The sequence below is a fragment of the Prionailurus bengalensis genome, chromosome B3 (assembly GCF_016509475.1).
Source record: "Prionailurus bengalensis isolate Pbe53 chromosome B3, Fcat_Pben_1.1_paternal_pri, whole genome shotgun sequence".
Taxonomy (NCBI): Eukaryota; Metazoa; Chordata; class Mammalia; order Carnivora; family Felidae; genus Prionailurus; species Prionailurus bengalensis.
This window is the reverse complement of record NC_057355.1, coordinates 138,488,013-138,500,688: the sequence shown is the minus strand read 5'-3', so window position 1 is coordinate 138,500,688 and position 12,676 is coordinate 138,488,013. Positions and strand designations below refer to the sequence as shown.

The following is a 12,676-nucleotide window of genomic DNA, read 5'->3' as shown; positions in this document are numbered from 1 at the left end:
TCTGCCACTATAGTTTTTTCTCATATTCTTCCGTAACCTTGAAAACGTTTTACAAACTTTTTTTATTAAAAAAAAAAAAAAAATTCAGGTATGTTGTTGTAGATACATCCATATCTACATTGGCTCACTACTCGTCTTTATTTTCAAACGACTACACTGTCCCTTTTGAGTCCGACTTAAAATGAAATATTTGCAGTATTTAAAAAATACTTGACAAGGTTTGAAAACTTTTGTCAGGAGATCTCTGGAAAGTTGTTGCTATCAAAACTGAAGCAAACTCTCCTGCCTTTCGCCCCAAAGGAAAGGAAAGTCTTTTTATTTTATTTTTTTTATTTCTTGCGCAACAGAAATTTGGCATCTCTTAGCATTGCAAAAAAGTTACATCATTACTGAATCCTAGCCCATTATTAAGGTTGTCATTCACAAATAAGCTTTTGCCAAAGAAATTGGAATTAGCAAAGATCTTCTGACAGAAATTGGATTGTTGTGTTTCATGTTAGTCTAAATTTTCTTCTGTTTTTGTCAGTTATGCTATAATCTGTTCCTCTGATTACTGTAGCACGGTGGAGGGGAAAAGCATAATTTCCCAAATTCGTCGCTTAGTTCAGTGATCACTTTTAGTTTTCAAGCAGAGCAATCCAGTTTCACATTATAGCAAATGTACTTTGATTTGCAGTGGAAAGCGGGGACAGAACTTTCCCATGAACCCCTATTGCCCATTTGTAATACTCTACAGATTTTTAAAGCACTTGATCTTTTTTCATGTATTTATACTCTTCATTGCACAGATAATGCTTTCTCTGCATCTGGACTTTGATTTTATTAATTTGAAAATCTTTTCGAAACATTTTAAAACTTTGTCGGCAAAACTGAAGACCTCTGTGATCGGCGTGTGAGCGCTTTTATTGTGTGTCTGCCGGAGTAAGCCTCCTTCTCTGCAGTCGTGCCTCGCGGACATTAATTTTAACTTTATATCCACGTACAGAAATCCTTAACTTAAAGCTTCATACTGGCTAAAGGTCATTTTATAACTTAGAAAATGAACATTCAAAGAACATGTTTTACTTTGTTTATATGATTAAATAACTTATTTTATGTTAATTGAAAACAAATGGCCGTGATTTTAAAGTTGCCTTTTAGTATTTGTGGTTGTCATTTGAAATTATCCACAACCCTTGCTTTTATTGAGTTTCAAACCCTTTTAAAAACAGCAGCTATGTCTCCCCTCCTTCCCCATTCCCCGTCGTTTCAGACAAAAGACTGCATGTTGGCTAATGGCAAACTGGACCAGGACTTTGAGGAGGACGACGAGGAGGGGGAGGATCTGACGTGGAAGGTTCCAAAGGAGGACGCCGACGACGAAGATGATTTCCTGGAGTATGATCAGGAACATATCAAATTCATAGATAACATGCTAATGGGATCAGGAGCTTTCGTAAAGAAAATTTCTCTTTCTCCTCTCTCAGCCACTGATTCTGCATACGAATGGAAAATGCCCAAAAAATCCGCCTTGGGTAGCATGCCATTCTCCTCAGATTTCGAGGACTTCGACTATAGCTCTTGGGATGCCATGTGCTACCTGGATCCCAGCAAAGCCGTCGAAGAGGATGACTTTGTGGTGGGGTTCTGGAATCCGTCGGAAGAGAACTGTGGTGTCGACACAGGGAAACAGTCCATCTCTTACGACCTGCACACCGAGCAGTGCATCGCGGACAAAAGCATAGCCGACTGTGTGGAGGCCCTGCTGGGCTGCTATTTGACCAGCTGCGGGGAGAGGGCTGCCCAGCTGTTCCTCTGCTCCTTGGGGCTCAAGGTGCTCCCGGTAATTAAAAGGACCGATCGGGAAAAGGCCATGTGCCCCGCCAGGGAGAATTTCAACGGCCAACAAAAGGCCCTTTCAGGGAGCCGGGCCGCCGCCTCGGTGGCCGGCCCGCGCTCCTCCGTCCTGAAAGACTTGGAGTACGGTTGTTTGAAGATTCCACCACGATGCATGTTTGATCATCCGGACGCAGATAAAACACTGAATCACCTGATATCGGGTTTTGAGAATTTTGAGAAGAAAATCAACTACAGGTTCAAGAACAAGGCTTACCTTCTGCAAGCTTTTACACACGCCTCCTACCACTACAATACTATCACTGGTAAGAAGCCCCAGCCCGCACTCCGTTTCTCTGAAACGGCCACCTTGCGTTAACTGCCTTACTTGGGCCCCGTTAGAGAAAAGCACCCTACGCATGTCCAGGCTTGGTGCTTAACGTGCACGGTGGAGGGAGGGAGCAAGAGAAAAACGAAGGCGGCTTTCTTTTCCTCTGCTTCCTGGGAGCCCTGCGCCTTATCCTCGGCAGCTGGCGGCCTGGCCCTCCTCACGCGCTCGCGTGGACGTGCCGCCCAGGGGAGTTTGAGCCTTCGTATTCTGTTGTGTTTTTGCCATTTGAATCTTCCCCCGGTGGCTCTCTGCTGCCTGTTCGGTGCTGGTTTTGGTTCTTGATTCATTCACACGTTCTGGATGAACTGTCACATCTTTTTACGGTTCTTCCTGAACGGAAAGGCCCCTCCCTTTCTTAAGGTCCCTTTGGATCTAAAGATGAGCCGATGAAAAGGAACTTCTTCGGGGAGGGCGTCATTGCCCTTGCTCCCCCTCTCGCTGCCGTCTCCCACTCGGCACTGCGCCCCAGGGTTTCCTCTTCTATTTAGTAGGCGCCGGGGCCATCAGATTAGAAGGGAGATTAGGTGCCTGGAACTGCTGTCAGCTTCAGCTTGTGAAAAGCCTGTGTACTTTTTTCTGTATTCGAGTAGTCAGTGCTTGAATCTGGAATCCCAGAGCAGAGTAGAGAGTCTGTATTCAGGAAAACAGTAAAGGTTAAGATGATCAGAAAAGCGCAAAGCCAAAAAGTAAAAACCGATCTGGCCCTGAACCGGTAGGACCGACAGCACGGAGGGCTGTTTCTCTTTGTGCAGAAGCCGATGGTCCCTCCTGCCCTCTGCGGAGCGAGGGGCCCTGCCTCGGAGCTCCAGGTGTCCGGGACGCGCCGCCCCATCTGTCCCTGCCCCAGCCTCCTGGCTTGCGCGGGTCCTGCTGGGCATGGTGAGGAGATAGGGGTGCCGGTCCCAGGCTGGGGGCCTTCTCCGGTGTGGGCAGCCGACCCGTGGTGCCTCGGGTCTTTGCGCACAGCCTCAACTCTCCTTTCTCCGGCCCCTTGTTCGGGTCAAACTCCGCAGTTCTTGCGCAGGCAGAGAAGGGGGTTTTCGAGTATACTGGCTGGCCTCCCGGGTGACTGTTGTGACCCAGGAGTGGAGAGGCAGGGCGGCCGAGTACACACTTCCGGAGTGGGGCCAGAGCGCGGGGTGCGCGGGCGAAGAGCACACTGTGTGAGAGTTACACGGGGGCAGAGCTTGGGGAACACGGGGTGCACAGGGGCAGAGCGCAGGGTTCGGGGTTGCACGGGCTCAGAGCATGGGGAACACAGGGTGCGCGGGGATCAGCGCCGGGAGCACGAAGTGCGCGGGGAGGGGGAGGGGGGGAGAAGAGCAGGCGGGGCAGAGGGGTGCGTGGGGCAGGGCACGACTGGCCCCAGACCGCCGGCGCGGGAGCGAGGCTGCCGCCGCTTCGGTGGCGCTCAGCACCCGCCTGGTCAGCCCTGCGCCCCCGGGGTGGGGGTGGGGGTGGGGGGGCCGCCCTGCTGGGGCCCCCTGGCCAGTGTGGGTCCCCTCGCGCAGCGCTCTTTGGGCCACCGTAGGCTTTTAGGACCCCCAGTTTATAGATACGAAATACGCTTTCTTGGCCAGATTGAATTGCCAGAGGCTTTAGTAAGTGTGGCACGTCACACGGCTTGTCACTGGAGCGGATGCGTGAACTTCGCCCGAAGCCCGCCAGGCCCGGCTGCGGTGGGTCTGGGGCCCCGCGCGTGCGCACTGCGGGTTACCGTGCGGGTTACCGCGCGGGAAGGCGCGAGCTGACGGCTGCGCCCTGGGCCGCCCGCAGATTGTTACCAGCGCCTGGAGTTCCTGGGAGATGCGATTTTGGACTACCTCATAACCAAGCACCTTTACGAAGACCCGCGGCAGCACTCCCCGGGCGTCCTGACCGACCTGCGGTCCGCGCTGGTCAACAACACCATCTTCGCGTCGCTGGCGGTCAAGTACGACTACCACAAGTACTTCAAAGCCGTCTCCCCCGAGCTCTTCCACGTCATCGACGACTTCGTGCAGTTCCAGCTGGAGAAGAACGAGATGCAGGGCATGGACTCGGAGGTGAGTGAGGCGCCGCCGGCAGCCGGCCCGCCGCGGGCGCTCCCGTCTCCGGACGGACGGAGGTGACAGCCGCGCGCGCTCCCGTGGGCCCTTTACCCCTGACCGCGCCCGCGGGGCCGCGCGTGGACCTTCGGGGGAGGGAAGCGGCCGGGGCCTGGGGCCGGGTCAGATCGGGCCGCCCCGGCAGGCATCCCCTGCCCGAAGCCAGTGTGAACCTTAGGGCTCCTGCGGTTCATTCTGCCTTTGCTTGTTCGAAGGGGTCAGAAAGGTTCGCTGATGCTTTGTCAGGTAAGCGTCACAAACGTGTGTCTGTTCTGCTGCTGCTTGAAAATAGGAGAACTCGCTTAAAAACCAGCCTTCTGAGATTCTAGCCGGTGGCATTTGGGAGGCTTCTGGCCTGAGTTCAGCCCGAGGTTCTTCCGTGATGGAGCTCATTTTAACGTGTTCCGGGCTGTTTTGAAGTTTTGTAGCAAAGGATCTCGCTTCCATCTTTCCCCTCTCTGACCCTTCGCTGCCATCCCTCTGCAGGCCTGTGTGTACCCAGGAGAGCACCCTCGGGTCCTGTTCTGCACGTCCTGATTCCTTTGTTTCTCTTACTTTTGTAGATTTCTTGTAAGGAGGCAGGAAATGTGTGCGGCATTCTGGTGGCCGTTTTAATTGTTCCTTCGGTGATCTGCACCTTCCCTTCTTTTAATTGCCCCAAACCTTGGCTGGGGAGCAGTGCATTTCCTTTGACTTGCTGTGAAAGGAATTGGAGGTGTGGCCGCAAGGGAAGCGTCAGAGCCTGTAAACACTACAGAGCCTGTGTCGGAGGGGAATCCACGTTCCCCGGCGGGTACTCGTCCAGGGTGGATGGTCCGAGTTGGAGCACAGCTAGCAGTGGGACCAGGACTTAGGACCAGCCCCTGTGTTCTCAGTAGGACTTCTGGTCTCCTTCTTCAGAAGCGTTTAAGCTTAGAATTGGAGGCACTAGCCAAAGTTCGACTTCAGCCGTTTTTGATGACAGTGGGCCACGCCGGTTCTGTTGTGTCCCCTCTTTTCCTGACCTTTGTTTACATAAACGTATGTATCAGGAGTCATAAAAAGTGATTAGAAATGTCAGTGGTCTGGCTTTTCTGACTTCCTGCTGGATCTTAAAGTCTCTCCACCTCTCCGGGGCTCGGTTTCTTCTTTTGTGAAAGGAGAGAATTAAGCTCAGTAAGTTTTAAAATTCCTTTCTACCTCAAAACCATGATGTACCAACAGTAAGTATCTTGTTTTCCCAAGAGTCAGCATTACAAGTGGTTTATATAGAGCTCTGTGTGGCTAAACAGTCCATCTAGAAATTTAAAAAAAAACCTCACCTCTTTTTTTGTTTCTCACAAGTAATTTGTGTTTATTTTATAAAATACAAATAAGCAAAAGGAAGATTAAAGTTACGCAAATATGCTGCCTTGGAAATAACCAGACTTAACGGTCTGTGATGTTTTATTGCTAATGCGTATAAACATAAACATACATGAAATATAAAGTGCCATTATATTATGCATAGTATACCACAATGTGTTTGTTTCACTTAATGTATTGAGGACACCTTTCCACGTATCCAGTGGCATTACAACTTTCAGTAGCTGCACAGTTGTCCATATAGCTCTATTGGAATGTATTTAAACAGTCCGTTGTGCCTAGATATTTAAGTTGTTTTTATTTAGGGCTTTTAATAAACATACGTGTGGCAAATATATCCAGTACCCTTTTCAGATCAATTCCTAGAGATGGGATTCCTGTTCAAAGAATTTTGAACTTTTAAAAGGCATTACTATATTCATAATTTTTCATTACATTAATTTGAATACGTGTCAGGTACTCTTAATAGGCAGTGTGTGCTAAGGGGTTTAATAAAAAGGGAGCTTGGAGAAATCTGTCTTCTAGTAGAATTTCCCTGGCAAAAAGTGATAACTTCTACTCCCCAAAGTAACTTACACAACCCTTGCCCGTGCTGTACGGATTAATATTCTGCCTAATCCTTGCCAAGCCGCTAGGGGGTAGAAATGTTTTAAGATGAAGTTCTTTGATGAAGAGTGGATTTGAAAATTTTTTTCATACATTCATTAACTATTTCTAATTTTGTGTTAAAGTTGATTTTGTTTTCATTTAGAAGTACTCTTTTTTCCCTTTGCTGAGTATAGAATAATACTGAATGGGGAAGGGAGTTGTTTTTGTTTTTGTTTTTTTCTTTGAGAAGTTGGAAAAATCTTTTTTTTAGGTAAGATAATGTTTATGAAGAACCTGTTACAGTGTAGTAGGTGGTTGCCCCAAATGGTTGGTGGTGTTACCCTTGTTAAAGATACAGTAAGAGTCCTTGCTGAGAAAAGAAACGCACTTCTGTGGAACGCCTTTAAAGATGGTCTTTTTGCTTACACATCACTTTTCTCTGTGTAAATAGCTCAGGAGGTCTGAGGAGGACGAAGAGAAAGAAGAGGATATTGAAGTTCCAAAGGCCATGGGGGACATTTTCGAGTCACTTGCTGGTGCCATTTACATGGATAGTGGGATGTCCCTGGAGATGGTCTGGCAGGTGTACTATCCTATGATGCGGCCGCTGATAGGTACCGTTCGCTCCCCTTGGAAAGAAACAAAATCATCCTTAAAAAAGAATGACAGGGATATCACACACGCTGTTCTTTCGTTTTGATTACAGAAAAATTTTCGGCAAATGTGCCCCGCTCCCCTGTGCGAGAATTGCTTGAAATGGAACCAGAAACTGCCAAATTTAGGTAAGGCAGAACGTGCATGGAAAAAATTAAGTGGCTTGAAAACGAGGGTCGGGGGGGGGTTGGGGAGTTGTCAGAGATGTCATAAACTAATGATTCTGAAAAATGTTTACACTGGGGCATGCGCTCTGCACTTTATATTTGTAGTCTGATTGACTTTCCCTTTTGCTTTCATGGAGTAACGCCGCGTTAAAAGCGAGACGCAGCCCCGTCTGTCGGGGTACGCGCCCCCCCCCCCCCCCCCCCCCCCCCCCCCCCCCCCCCCCCCCCCCCCCCCCCCCCCCCCCCCCCCCCCCCCCGTGCGCTGCACGCTTCCTTGTGTGCTGTCGGCTTGCACACCCCCCCCCCCGCCGAGTGCGTGCTCAGTGCTGATTGACAATCATAATAAATAGTTCTGACTTCTGATACAAGCTGTTTGGTTTCTTCGCAGCCCGGCTGAGAGAACGTACGACGGCAAGGTCAGAGTCACGGTGGAAGTGGTGGGGAAGGGGAAATTTAAAGGCGTCGGCCGAAGCTACAGGATTGCCAAGTCCGCGGCAGCAAGAAGAGCCCTCCGCAGCCTCAAAGCCAATCAACCTCAGGTTCCCAACAGCTGAAGCCCCTTTTTAAAGTGAAAAACACAAAAAAGCAGAATTAAGGGGAAAACCATTGAAATTGACAAGGGTGATTTCAAGTCGGTAGTGAGCGGAATGAATCGAAGGCAGAATTTAAAGGTTGTTTGATAACAAGCTAGATTACAGAATAAAACATTTAACATATGTATAAAAATTTTGGAGCTAACTGTAGTTTTAGTTTTTTGCGCAAACACAATCTCGTCTTCTTTCCTCACTTCCGCTTTGTTCAGATCACAAGAGTGCTTTAATGATGACATTTGGCAAGTGTTCAGAATAATTATCGGCAGTTCTCTTTTTGTTTGGGGTTTTTGTTTTTGTTTTTGTGTTCACCTAGTTTCGTTTCTGTCAGCTTCGCTTAGTGGCAGGAGGCCAAGGAGCTTTACAGCCGAGACGGCCCCTGGATTCCGTGGGGCGGCCTCCCCTCCTCAGCGTGGGCCCCGGCACGGGTCCCCCGGTGGCCCATGCACCCAGGAGAATGGTGCGCTTTGCCAGAGGAGAAGAGTGCCCGCACCATCCTTTCTTTCCATGCCCTGTCATGTAAGACGATGTCTCCCGGTCGCCGTCGCACTTAATATGTGGTAAGGGACAGGCTTTTCATTAACGTTGGCTGGCACGTTGGCGAATCAAATTTTCGTTTTCTCATGCCACGTAGTCTTGCATAGAAAAAGGTTCTCGCCTTAAAAGTAAAGCCCTCATGGATGTCCGTTTGATTTCCGATCCTTTTGGAACAAACTATTTTACATTCCCTTCATTTTATTATGCATTTAAGATGTCGAGACCGTGTGATACTTGCAACTCACTAGTGTGGTTGTGACCTATTACAGGATTATATTAGCGTTTCTGTCGTATGTGTCCTGAAGGCATCTTGAAAACCAGAATAGATACGTAGTCTCTGGATTTTTTCTAAGCACCATAATAAAAAGGATCTTTGGCTAAACACCCAGTTTTACTAAAAACCTCCTGCTAGGTAGCTCCACCGATGGAAATTGTGGCAAACAGTTTTGCCCCGTAGGCTGTTGCTCTAACAAGATAACCTTTAGACATATCACACCTAAAATATGCTGCAGATTTTATAAGTGATTGGTTACTTATTTAAAGAAGCAAAACAAAGCACCTTTACCGTTAGTCTCTTCTCACGTCAATGTCTTACTGTACTTTTCACAGTGTTGCATGCAGATCTCACCTACCAAAGCCGTGCTGTTAATGCCATGGAAGTGTAACGTTTGTGATAAACTGCCGTAATTTTGATACATCTGTGATTTAGGTCATTAATTTAGATAAACTCATTCTTTCCATCTTTGGAAAAGGAAAAAAAAAGAAAAAAAAACCATTTTTAGGCATTTGCCGAAGTTTCTTTAATTAGACCTGTAGGCACTCTTCACTTAAATACCTCAGTTTTTCTTTTCTTTTGCATGCATTTTTCCCGTGTTTGGTGCTATGTTTATGTATTATGCTTGAAATTTTAATTTTTTTTTTTTTTTTTTTTTTTGCACTGTAACTATAATACCTCTTAATTTACCTTTTGAAAAGCTGCGGGTCAGTCCTGCGCTCCCACCGACACACCAGTAGAGGTTTGCTGCAATTTGCTCTGTTAATTATGCTTGAAGTTTAAGAAAGCCGAGCAGAGGTGTCTAATGTTTTCCAGCACATCATCCTGAACTTGATGCTTCATGTAATGCTGCGTTTTTGTTTTCAAATACACTCAGATACTGTATTTCTTGCTTTATCTGCACCACACCCCCCCCTCCCCCCGCCCAGAGAAACACCTCTCTCTGCACGCGTGCGCAGGGAAAACGGTCAGCTCCCCTTTCTAAGGAGACCTGAGTTGGAGGGGGATGTTAAGCTTCTCCAATGTTATTCGTTGTCTCCGGTCTTAAATTTCAATTGCGATCTAAATTATTCAGTGTGTCTTTGAGCAAATTGATTTGGGTAGACTCCTTTTGAAAATACTTCTTTCCGATTTGGAACCTTCGCTTTCTATTCGGTTTTTTAAAATAAAACCTCAGTGTCAGATCTCCTAGCAAGTGAAAACCAAGCAACTCTTGAATTATATTCACTGTAAACGTGTATAATTGACAAGTAAGGCTGGATGTGAATTGTACTTGTGAGGGTGATTTTGTGATAACGTTATATCACAAATCTCTTCTTAATTTATAAACTACCTGATGCCAGGAGCCCAGGGCTTTGCATTGCGTCTAATGCACTAATCCCAGCGTTAAGGGATTCTCTCGCCTCCTGGCACCAAAACCAGATTGTTTCACAGTTACAATTCCCGTTGGGAGAAAAATGCCTCAATATATTTTGTAACCTTAAGAAGAGTATTTTTTGTTAAAACTAAAAAGTTCAGACTCGGATATGATTAGGTCATACATTCTCAGGGGTTCAAATTTCCTGCTACCATTCAAAATGTTTTCTCAACAGCAACCTTTCGCTATTCCATTTTTCTGTTGTTGGAGACAGATAGCTAATTTTGATCTGTGACACTCGGACGGATTCTGTGATCCCCTGGTTTACGAAGTCAAAAAATAAAAACTCGAGTTAGACAAATGAGATGGGTTACGAACGCTTTCGTGCTGCTGATTTTTAATGCTGTAAAGTCCACCCCCCCGACCCCCAGTTTAGCTTGTTGAAATGTTTTGCATCCATCGATTAAGGAGGAAAATCACTCTCTGTCGCCCCACTTGCCACCCGCGTGTGTCATGCCTTTGTTCCTGTGATTGCACTGTGAGAGCGAATGTAACGGAAGCCCCGCGAGCCGAGGGCACTGGGGGGGGGGGGGGGCGCCACGGGCACGTGTGTGCGGGGCAGGGCTGGGGGTCGGGGGGTGTCCTGAAGAAGCAGCTGCAGAAGCTCCTTCCAATGATTGTGTGGAGGTTAGTGGGGACGAACCTTCGTTGTACAGATTTTTCCTTTCTCTCGTGATCTCCTTTCCATGGTCCTAACTATGCTGCGTTTTGTAATAGCTTTGTCCCCCCTCCGTTCTGTTCGTGTAGCACAGAGAAGCCTTGCACTTGGTACCATGCTTTACCTCATTTCAAGGAAAATCTGCTTCACGGAGAGGAAAAAAAAAAAAAAAAAATGTGGTTTGGCCTCGCTGCTGTTTTGATTTGCCGGATTTGAAAAAGATGATTATAATGCCTGCAATGTGTCATATACTCGCACAACTTAAATAGGTCATTTTTTTTTTTTTTTTTGTCTGTGGCATTTCTTACTGTTTGTGTATGACAAAGATCTGTTCACTGAACTCTTAAGTATGTTTTAAACGTATTTGTTACTCTTTTTTTTTTTTTTTCGGTTTTCCTTTAACGTCATGTGAAGTGATGAAATCTAGAATGACCTCTAACACTCCTGTAATTATCTCTTAAAAATACTAATATTTTAACATTCTTAACAATAGCTGGCCCTCAGAGAGATTCAGACTGCCCTGCCTAAAGAGCAAGAGACTTGAGGCCGCTTTGCTTCTGTGGGTTCAGTTCCCAGGTGCGACCGCTCACCCAGCAGTGGGCTCTTTGCCATCTTTCTCCCCCGGGGTGCTCTGCGGGGACTGCGGGGTGCAGAGAAGAGTCGAAACCCAGACCGACCACGGTTCGTTCCGTCTTCAGGCCCGGTTGATTTCAAACCTTCTGCCTTCCTCTGCTAGGGTACCGAATCCTTTCACACAAAAGTTAAGCCACCAAGCTGAGACCCTGGATACCTTTATTTAAACTGCATCTGAAATTAATGTCGGAGCCCTCAACCCAGCCCGTGCTCTCTGCGGAAGAGAGACTCGTGTCGCGCCCATCAACCTGTACGGTCGTTTTGATTGCGTTTGAATAGGTCTGTTTTTTTCAGCCACTGATTACTTTTCGGGAATTCAGTTCTTTCCAAATAAATTTCTTTATTTTATATTGTACATGAGACGTTTCTAAGATAATGTTTAAGACCAAGAATATTAAAGTGATCTTTTTAACAGTTGTTGGAGACCCTGGTAGCAATATCACGGGAATTTACATCGAGACTGTTGTATTCTCCACTCGCAGTGAAAATGGTCTTTCAGAACTAACTTGTAAATATATTTTAGTCATTGATTGATTGGTCTTTTTTTTTTTTCCCCCCTAGTCCATTTTCATTTGGACGTCAACCACAGACACTTTCAATCCTACAGAGGCACTCAGAATTCACTGCATCAGCAGGGTTACATAGCAAAAATGCAAAGGTGAACCCCAAGTAGAATCTCTGGCTTTTTCTGCTGTAAATAGAGTGAAGGAAAATGACTAAAATCGAGAAAAACTAACATGATTTGATTGACAATAACATACTCACCATCACATGCTGCAGCTGTTTTTAAGGAACATGATGTAATTCATTCATACGGTCACCATGCTGCAGAAATAACGCAGTGCACCTTATGGGTCCCAGTTCCCTTTAGTTGTTTCCTTTTGTAATAATTGTAGCAGAGTCAATCTCCAATAAAGTTATGGTCTGTTCATTTTGTGTCCTCCTTTCTTTTTCTTTTCTCGTTTTGATTCGTTTTGATTCGGTTCAAGCGGGTGATAACACTTAAAATAGTTGTAGCAAAAAGACCCGTGAAGTGTGTTAATTCCCTGGTCCTACGAATGCACATTTTCATAAGATGAAAGGCCTGTCTCCCGAGCTCTGCTTCACGCTGACTTGTGGGGTGGCATAGTAACAGTTGTCTTTTTCTTTTCGAGATTTAAATCCTAACCAGTGTGTTTTTCTGAAATTCTGCCACATTGAATGTGTTCCGAGTCCTGGGTTATCATGTGATACATTTGCCACGTTCCTTAAGTGAATTTGATTATTCTGAAACCAAGTGGTTCAGCTTCTCTGTCTTTAGAACGTACTCCTGATATTTATTGTTGGCTGTGCAAGAATTCTGTGATTCCAAGATTTGACCCGATCTTTTTGTAACTCGGTAACCTAAGGACTACTAGAAATGATTTGGCTGTAGAACAAGACGGTAAGTATAAGTTTCTCAGAACGAGAAAAAAAAAAAAAATCTTAGTTTTCCTTTGTGAAAAGTTTAATCCCTAACTTTTCCCTTCCTTCCACCTTCTC

The 12,676-nt window shown here is 46.4% G+C and overlaps 1 protein-coding gene across 3 annotated transcripts in view; it reads left to right on the top strand.

Annotated features, from left to right (window-relative positions):
• The window catches only part of DICER1 (dicer 1, ribonuclease III), a 73,263-nt gene extending 61,177 nt beyond the window's left edge, over positions 1-12,086 (top strand). For 2 of the 3 annotated variants that reach the window (XM_043556947.1, XM_043556948.1), the window contains 5 exons: positions 1,253-2,141; positions 3,983-4,251; positions 6,677-6,839; positions 6,932-7,007; positions 7,435-12,086. In XM_043556947.1, coding sequence (XP_043412882.1) covers positions 1,253-2,141; positions 3,983-4,251; positions 6,677-6,839; positions 6,932-7,007; positions 7,435-7,600 — 1,563 coding nt within the window. In that variant the 3' untranslated portion in view covers positions 7,601-12,086. The remainder of the gene's footprint in view (positions 1-1,252; positions 2,142-3,982; positions 4,252-6,676; positions 6,840-6,931; positions 7,008-7,434) is intronic. The other variant, XM_043556949.1, reaches the window with a different exon arrangement.
• Positions 12,087-12,676: the final 590 nt, after the last annotated feature.